Below are 9356 nucleotides of genomic sequence, written 5' to 3'. Positions count from 1 at the left end.
ATGGATGAGAAACTGTATTTCCAGCACTCTGAGCAGAAGGGACTACATCTTGTCTGAAGTCCTGGGGTTTCCCCAGCCCCACAGTCAGAACTAGGAGAAGACCTCCCGGAGTGGCGCTTTGAGCACAAGCTTCTCTCCAAATGGCTCACAAGTCTCTCAAATGTGCTTACCCATATTATTATATTATATTATAGCCATTCCCTTTATTTTCTAGATTCCATGAACTCGTTTCAGCTTTATGGGTTCTGTTCACATACCCAACTTGGGTTTCCATGGGCCAGAGAGATGGTGGAAATAAAGTGAGAAAAAGCATTGCATTTTCTGTTTTAAAGATTGGGACAGATTCACTCTGCATCAAACTTTCCTCTCTGTGTTTCTCTGTCTTTCTGTCTGTCTGTCTCTCTGTTGGCTGCATGGACGGACTGACTGAAAGACAAACAGACAGACAGACTTTCTGGTTTAAATGGATAAATACATTTAAAAACCTGCACCACCTGAAATCAAATATGGACACACATTAGTGTTTTTTTCCCAGCCCGTATTTTGCTATGTGCATATGATGTGTGCTCAAAAGCACAAGCGCTGATGTGCTTGTAAAGAGTTTTCCATGGGCTGCAAAAGAGCATTCAAGTTTTTCCAAACACAAACCTAACAAATGTGTTTCTTTTCAAGCAAATCCAGCAACCGATCAATAAATCGCTTTTTGAACAAAATAAGCTGCAAGGAGAAAAGCCAAGACCTTTATAACTTTCTAACCAATAATCTCCCCTCCACAGAGTAAAGGGGTGTGTGTTGGGACAGGTTAATACTGTTTTCTCTTCAAATGAATTTCCTTCAATGGCCATGGAATGCTGCAAAGACCGAAGGGGTTTTTCACCAGGCTGCTCATTCACTTCCTCCCGCTGTGCCTCTTGCACAATAATACACTGCAGAGTCCTCAGGCTTGAGGCTGCTCATTTGCAAATGCAGCAGGCTGTTGGAGTCATCTCTGGAGATGGTGAAGCGCCCCTTCACGGCGTCCGCGTAGTATGTGAGAATGGAATGTACACTGATAGAGGCTACCCATTCCAGGCCCTTCCCAGGAGCCTGGCGGGCCCAGTGCATGCCATAGCTGCTGAAGGTGAAGCCAGAGGCCTGGCAGGAGAGGCGGAGGGACTCCCCGGGTCTTTTGACATCCCCACCAGACTCCACCAGTTGCACCTCTGACTGCACACCTAGAAGGAAAGGAATTTGACAGTGACTTAGTCTGTATATAAAAACCTTGCATGCAGCAAATCCCTTTTGTGGAAAGAATATTACCTCCAAGGCCTGCTGAAAGCAAGGCCAGATGAAGCAAAATTATCATTTTCCCCTAGAATAGTTTGAAAGAATTGACTGAAAAGTTGTGCCAGGTACGGAGTGGTTAGAGACTGTGCCTGGCGGATTTAAAGTGGAACCAGCCTCAGAACATTTGCATATGCGGCAGGATAAATCGTGACCACCCACAAATCTATGGCCCAATGCAAATGTAGTTGCGGCAGCACAACGCCATTCCTCCTGAGAGCAGGGCCGCCTCATTGCAGTGCAGCTGGTTCTTTCTGCCCCACACTTTTGGAAGCCCTCAGGTGTGCTCTTGGCAGGTGTTATGTGCATGGCACTCTTGCTTCCCAAAGTCTCATGCGATGGAGGTTTCCTTCCATGGCCCGCATCATGATCAGGAAGTTCCTCCAGGTATTCTGCTTGCCTTCTCCTGAGAACCACGAAGTTGCTGTGCCTCTTTTTCCCAGGCCCCCTTTCAGACATACCCTTGGGCACCCCTCCTTCTACTCAGGCCTCTTGCTCCAACGGCCTCAGTCCAGTTCGGTAATGACCAGCACATACTCCTCTCTCTCAGTTTCACCTTTCCTTGTTTCACACCAGGATGGTTGTCCACAGGGAAGGTTGAACTTGGTGTCCTGCACTAAGCAGGTTCCCTCCCGGCCCCTTCCAGCTCGCTCTTTCTCGAATTCTCTGATAACCATATTTGAAAGCATTTGTATGCTCCCTCCCTTGCACTCTTCCCTTGACTGCCCACAATGCATCATAGCCGGCATCTTAGGGGCCTGATACGATGGAGGGGCAGGAGCCGTTGGCAAGCAAACAATTACAAGGATCATTTGTGGAGGCAGCTGAAGTCTCAGAAGGTCACTCATGGATGACTCTCTCAAACATGTATTTATATCCCATCATGCATGGATAAAGGCAGTTGACATTCATCATTCGTGTGTGCTTGCTGCCCCCTCTGGGCTGCTGGAGGAGAGCAGCCATGCAGTGTGGTGGTTATAGGGTGAGAGGCTGACAGGGAAATCCACTCATCAAGCAGTGGCAGGACCAATTTTACTCTCTCTCTTTCTCTCTCCCTCTCCCAATTTCCTATCAATATTCTGCTGCAGAACAAACTGTCTAGACTGTGAGAAAAGTGTCCTTCGGGAAGAGAAGTCCGGGGCACATGGGGCTTGATCTCAGACAGTGTGCTCTGCCTGCATTATGGCCTTCCTCCAGGTGGGTCTGCAGATGGGAGCTGGAGGCTGTCGTGCAAGCTGCAGAGCTTTTCTGGGGTTACAAGCACAGCTTCACTCCAGCACCATTGATCGCAGTGTCCCCTGCAGGGAAAGCCCAAATAAATCTCATTATGGAGCAGTTTCCTTCAATAGACATGACATACGGTCCTGACTGAAAATGCTTTTCACCCGGCTGTAGATTCACTTCCTCCCACTCTGCCTTTTGCACATGAAGAGTGAGCGGATAGTTTGTAGGCTAAGCATTCTAGGCTCATCCCAGGGGCTTTTCTGAGTCAGTTCCCTTCAGGGCTGCTGAAGTGGGAGGCTGGACAGGAGAGGTGAAGGGGCACTCCAGGCCTTTTGACATCAGGGCCAGATTCAACTGGCTGGATCTTCGATTGGCAGTCTAGAAAGATAGGCCTTTGAAGACATGAAATGTGGATAAACTCAACACGTCTGTCAGCCTTCTTTATCTTAAATGTCAAATTTACCTCCCTGATCTGTTGAAAAGACAAGTAATTGAAGCAGAAATATCATTTGCCCAGGTAATGGTCCAAAATGGTTCAGCAGAAGTTGTCCCAGGCACCCAGAATACTGTGGTAGTTGCAGAGAGATTGCACAAAAACTTGAAGGAGGAAGCAGTCTTGAACATTTGCCTGCATGGTTGCAGAAAACACCCTCAGGATTATTTGGCAATCTATTGCTGAAGACACATGTTGTCTTTGCAAAGATCCATGTACTTGCTTATGAACAATCGGAGGTTGTTGGCCATTTCCATTCACATTTCTTTTATCCTTTTCCTCAGGATAGAAGCTCCCAGCAGGCCCTCCTGGTTTGCATCTCTCTGAGCATGGAGGGTTTGTGTGCTGTGACAGAAGGTGAATGATGGTTTCAAGCAGCTGTGGTGAATAGGCAGCTGGGATTCTGGGAGGAACGTGGATGGCAAGAAGGTTCATTTCAATCAAAGAGTATGGGATGGTAAACATCACAGCTCAGCCATCAAAATGTGTGTGGAACCTGTGTGTGGATATAGAAGTAAACGTAAAGCAGAAATACTGGTGTTTGTATCATGCGGGGGGGGGGGGGGGGGAGGATGTTCTCTGGCGTTGGGCAACAGAAGTGATTGTGGTACCCAGAAATTATCCAGTGGACCCATGCCTCCTTTCTTGGTTACTAAAGAGCATGGCCTGGTTCACACAACAGGACACATAGCCCAGGGTGGTTCCCATGGTGCGCAGAAAAGCATGTGCTTCCCTGAGCCATGTGTCTTCTAGGGTTCCTGTTCCATCTCGGCACTGTTTCCCTGCATCCCAGCAGCCCCTGTGAGAGAAGCATCCTCTTTTACTCAGGTAGGAACACTGAGTGCACAAGAACCTGTGATTTCCTTCTTATGAACAGCGGATGGTGGAGAGGCCCTGACAAAGCACCTGGAGTGATGTCTCCTCTCCTTCCTTGTAACCTGCTTGCTCTCCTGCCTCCCTTACAGAGCCCTTTACTTCACCACCTGTGAGTCAGTACAAATCCTGGAATTTCTTCACACTGGAGTTCTTCCTTCAGGAAATCAGTGTGTAGAAAGCAAAAAGGGCATCACCTGGATCTTTCTGTCCTTGCTTTGAGCAATCTCTTGGCTGGAAAGCATGAAGAAGAGGAAGCTGGACCCAATGGACCTTTGGTCTGAGAAAGCAGGGGACCTCTGCCCTCAGCCATTCTCCTAGACAGATTCCCCTGTCCAGTTACCTGGCTTCAGAATCATGTCCTCTCTCTGTGTGTCTCCTGCACAGTCACCCACAGCCGGGTCCTCAACTTGGAGGCTGCTCATTTGGAGAAGCAGCACATTGGAGCCGTTCTTCCTGGGGTTGGTGAAGCGCCCCTTCAGGGGGCCCGTTTCATTGCCAGCTCCGGTCTGCCCCTGTGTCCACACTCCATTCTAGTCCATTCCCAGGGGCTGCTCTCACCAGCTCATGCAGAAGCTGCTCAAGGTGAAGCGGGAGGAAGGACAGAAAAGGCAGAGGGAAACCTGGACTTCTGGGAAGGACATTAAAAGATCTGAGAGATACGTTGAGAATGGGCACTTCCCATGGTCCTAAGGGTGAAAGGAGAAGTTACCCCCCTGCCCCCAATTTTTTTTGTATAGCTTATTTTATGCTACAAATAAGCTATACGGAAGGAAAACGATCCATTTCCCATGCAATGGTTGGAAAGGGTTAGTTGCAAAGTGGTCCCCAGGGCACTGGTTGGTGTAGGTGATGTTGCTGGAGCTCTTTTTGCCTTGTGAACCCTTCATGTTCTAAGCTGTGGTGCTGCTGTGATACTGCTGTTCAATCCAGAGAAGGGTTTTTGCCAGGCTGCACATTCACTTCCCCCCATTGTGTCTCTTGCACAGTAATACAGGGCCGTGTCTTCATCTTTCAGGTTGTTTAATTGCAAGTAGAGCAGATTGTTGGCATTGTCCCTGGAGATGGTGAAGCGCCCCTTCACTGCATTTGAGTAGCGAATGGTAGAGGAAGCTCCATTAATGTCTCCTATCCATTCCAGTCCCTTTCCATGTGCTTGTCTCACCCAGGTCATCCAGGAGCTGCTGAAGGTGAAGCCGGAGGCTCGACAGGAGAGGCGGAGGGACTCTCCTGGCCTTTTGACATCTCCTCCAGACTCCACCAGTTGGACCTCTGATTGGGCACCTGGAAAGAGAGACATTTTAAAGAGATGGGAAGTACATCAATAATAACCGTTGAATGCAGCTTTTCCCTTCAGCTGAAATTACCTCCAAGAAATGCAGAAAGTAAGACAAATTGAAGGAAAACCCTCATTTTCCCCTCAAATGCTTGGAAAGTGTTGATTGAAAAGTGCCTCAGGTGCACAGGCTGCATTAGGTGGGGGGAGAGTGTGCATGGCAGGTTTAAAGAGGAAACTGCCCCCGAATATTTGCATATGCATCAGGATAAAAGCAAGGGCATGACTGCTGGGGAAGGTATGGTTGGAGGCAAGCATGGTTGCAGTAACATGGCTACACTCCTGAAAAGTGCCTCGAGTGCCATGTAAGACTTTGACTGGGCCACCCCTGCCTGGCATTTTTGGAAGTCTGGAAATCCTTGGCTTGAGTCCAGCATGCTGTAGGACCTTCACAACTCTTTTCTATCACTGCTGCCACCCCACACTGGGGTGCAGCTCTCCCTGCCCCACAGCTAATGGAGCTCATCTGCAGCATGTCTGCTGGGTGCCTTGACCCAGTGCATCCTTTGGCTGATAGAAGACCCTTCCATTGTCCCATGTCCCACCCTAGGGCAGAGAGTTCCTTGCAGGCACTCTGCATACCCCCAGCTGGGATCCAGGGAATTGCCCCTTCCTCACTCTCTGGCTCCAACTTGCTCTCCTTCAGAGACACAGCAGGGGCACTCCCTGTTTTCTGAACCCTTTGCCTCCAACTGCGGTTTACTAACCAGAGTTACAGCCGGAGCATCCGTACTGCTCTGCTCCCACCTTTCTTCTTTCTCCACCCAGGATCCTCTCTAATTTGCTGTGGTCACCCCTTTTACTGCTCTCTCAGTTTCCCCTTGATATTTCAGGGATAATCAGAGGGAAGCATTTTGGAGATTCAAAGGATTGAGTGACAGATGCAGTCAGCCAGCAAACCGCTGCAGTAAACCTTCATGGGGACGGTTAAGCCAAATAAGAGGAAAACTGGATGCCGATTTTAGACATGTTTTCTTTCCATTTCTTCATGACTAAACTCATTTAAGTGTGCATGCACATGTGTGAGCCTGCTGCCCCTGTTTGGTTGATAGAGAGGAGCAGCCATGTGCTGAGGCCATGCAGTGAGGTATGCTTGTGTCCCCAGAGAGTGATTGCCAGAGAAATCTGCACATCAACTGCTCTATAGGACGAGGTGGCCGAGTGGTTAAGGCGATGGACCACTAATCCATTGTGCTCTGCACACGTGGGTTCGAATCCCATCCTTGTTGGTAACAGTAAGAGTCGTTTCAACCAAAAAACAAGTTTGGACATGCACATGTTGGGCATGTCATGAGCAGAGCTGACGGGAGCCAGGGGTCAGACTAGATGGCCTGGGAGACCCCCTTCTGACTCACTCCGTTTCTATGTTTCTTTGACTTCACCCCCTGACACACACTTTCAATTTCTGACTTCTTCCTTTCTCCCACCGTGTCCATTCCTGCTCCTCGCCGACCAGGAGGCTCAGGACCACTCCTGTGTTGTACTCCGCCACCCTAGTACTCAGGTAAACTAAGTTCTTAGGCCACAGAGTTCAGCTACTAGGGGAAGCGAGGTTGTGGCAGTCCATTCTTTCTCCTTGCTTTGCACCCTGTCCGGGCCACTTGCCCATCTACTCTTCCATTTCTTCCTCCCACAGGCTCAACCTGTTCCTCTGTTCAGTTGATTCAGATATACAGCAAAAGCTAATACTTTTCAGTCCAAAGATTCTTCTCACCACCTCAATGTTTGAATCTCTTCAGAAAACTCAAATCCATTTTCAGAGAGGTCTTCTCCTCTTCTATTTTTCTGCCACATGCAAATCTGCTGTGGATCCCTTCTGCATTCTGGTAGGACCTGGGACATTGGCCTGGTATGCTGGGGAAGAAATATCATAGAAGAACCCACGGGAAGTGAGGCTGGGGCGAAGAATCACAACAGGGTTCTATGACACACTCTACTATGATGACTTGCTTGTCCTTTGCTTCCAAGTTGGTCCTTTACATGCAGAAGTTGTAGATGTTCTTCAGGCTGTGCATCCCCCTTTGACTGAGGGGGGATACCACTGCTCATTGGAGAAGCCAAAAAGCCATTCTAGGCCATTGCAGGCTTCCTTCTGACCCAGTTTACCCCGTAGTTATTTTTCTCAAATCGGATTCTTAAGCTCACTCTCAGTGTTCCATCACTCCTGGACCTGATGCAGCCACCACCACCGGACTGAGACAGTCCGAGATGTGAAGGAGGAGGGCAATACTAGTGACTGGCAGGTGGGAGAGGTGGAGGCTTGGACAACCAAACTTTAACATACGGATGGACAGAATGGCCACATAAAGCCAGGCTCACTGAAGGAGAGGCAGGTGGTGAGGTGATTATTCCCAAGAAAGGGCATCCAGGATGGATGGACCCTGCATCTGCCGACTCCCTGCACCCACATGAAAAGACACCCAGTCCGTGCACCCATTGCTTCTACGGGTTCAGTGCACTTTGCTGACTCTTGCACCATCAAGGGAACATTCTGCTACTCTAGTCCTATCTTTTCAGATTTTGGTTTTGAGGCATCGATCAAGAAATCTATTCAGGGGACACTTGACCACTTAGGCGTCTTCCTGCATTTGCTTTGCAGAATGGAGGGCCACCTTGGAGGACACTTCGGGGCTGCACAACTGAGTTGCTGACAGGAAAAGGCAAGGCCATAAAGCTGAGCAGATATCATTCCCATTTGTAACCTGAAATTAAGTCCCCCATGTGTCTCACGGCAGTCCCTCAAGGACAGTTACAGTTTGGATTGTTTCCACGCCACTAAAAGCACAGCTGCATCCCGTTGCTTTTCGATTTTGCACACACACTGTGAAACAGGAATGGCCATTTGCCATGAGAAAATAGGGCCATTACCTCCTTAGCAGAGCCCAGACAAGTTATGCTACCATTCTGGCTACTGCAGGGTTTTTGCCTGGCTGCAAATTCACCTCCTCCCACTGTGTCTCTTGCACAGTAATATATCGCTGTGTCCTCGGCTTTCAGGCTGTTCATTTGCAGGTACAGCATGTTGAAGAGGTTGTCCCTGGAGATGGTGAAGCGCCCCTTCACCTTGTTCACATATAATGTGCTGCCCCCACTGTAGCTTATATAGGCAACCCATTCCAGGCCCTTCCCTGGAGCCTGGCGCACCCAGTTCATTCCGTAGCTGCTGAAGGGGAAGCCAGAGACTCAACAGGAAAGGCGCAGGGACTCTCCGGACCTTTTCACATCCCCTCCAGGCTTGACCAGTTGCACATCTGACTGCACACCTAGAAGGAAAGGAATTTGACAGTGACCTGGAGGGTGCATAGAAAAATTGCATGCAGCAAACAGCTTCTGAAGAAAGAACATTACCTCCAAGTTGGCAAGCAAACAACCACAGGAACCGCTCACAGAGGCAGCTGCCACAGAAGGGCACTCATGGATGAATATTGAACTATGCACTTCCTTCCGCTCATTCATGGGTAAAGGCATTCGGCATTTGCCATTGATGTGCACTTTCTGCCCCCTTTGGGCTGATGGAGGGTTGAGAAACGGGCTGGGAAATCCACTCATCCAGCAGTGGCAAACTCACCTCCAATTCCTTTGAATGTTCTACTGCAGAATACGCTGTTCTGCCAGGAGGCAGGGGTTCTTTTGGGATTTGGAGGCAATGAGCACACCGGTAGGTGAAGGAAATGTAATGCTTTATTTATCTAGAGGCAAACAAATTAAATTTATACCTTGCAAGAATATCTTCTCCCCTTCAGCTGCCAGGAGCCCCGCTTAGGCAGTGAGAGAGACCCCAGGCCATCAATCACACAGGATCCGGCACCTGATCTGTGAAGAAGCTCCCAAACGCAAGCTCTCACCCCCCTGGTTTTATAGCTGAATGCTTCTGACTCACACACCTCCATTCTACGCATGCCCAGCACATGGCCTTTGAGCTAAAAAACTCCAGAGTAATCTAGGATCTTCCCGATTGCTCAAGGAATGGGAGAAAAGAATATGAGAAACATGAACACATTCCATTGTATAACTGAAGACTCAACATGCTTGATGAGTGCAAAATGAGGGGAAAGGAGACAAGTCAGACCTCCCTCCTCACCATACAATGTCTTCCGCATGTTTCCA

General features: G+C 49.0%; 1 non-coding gene and 1 gene segment (V, D, J or C); one reads left to right on the top strand and one right to left on the bottom strand.

The window, feature by feature from the left end:
* Positions 1-885: 885 nt before the first annotated feature.
* LOC123024875 lies at positions 886-1381 on the bottom strand. The segment is given in 2 exon segments: positions 886-1214; positions 1300-1381. Coding segments are annotated over 2 exon segments (375 nt in total).
* A 5015-nt stretch (positions 1382-6396) lies between these two features.
* Positions 6397-6478, top strand: TRNAS-ACU. Its single transcript has one exon. It is a non-coding gene; the product is annotated as a tRNA-Ser (tRNA).
* The last annotated feature ends 2878 nt before the right edge of the window (positions 6479-9356 follow it).

The sequence above is a fragment of the Varanus komodoensis genome, unplaced genomic scaffold (assembly GCF_004798865.1).
Source record: "Varanus komodoensis strain SLA01 unplaced genomic scaffold, ASM479886v1 scaffold253, whole genome shotgun sequence".
Lineage (NCBI taxonomy): Eukaryota > Metazoa > Chordata > Lepidosauria > Squamata > Varanidae > Varanus > Varanus komodoensis.
This window is presented reverse-complemented; position numbering and strand designations above follow the sequence as displayed.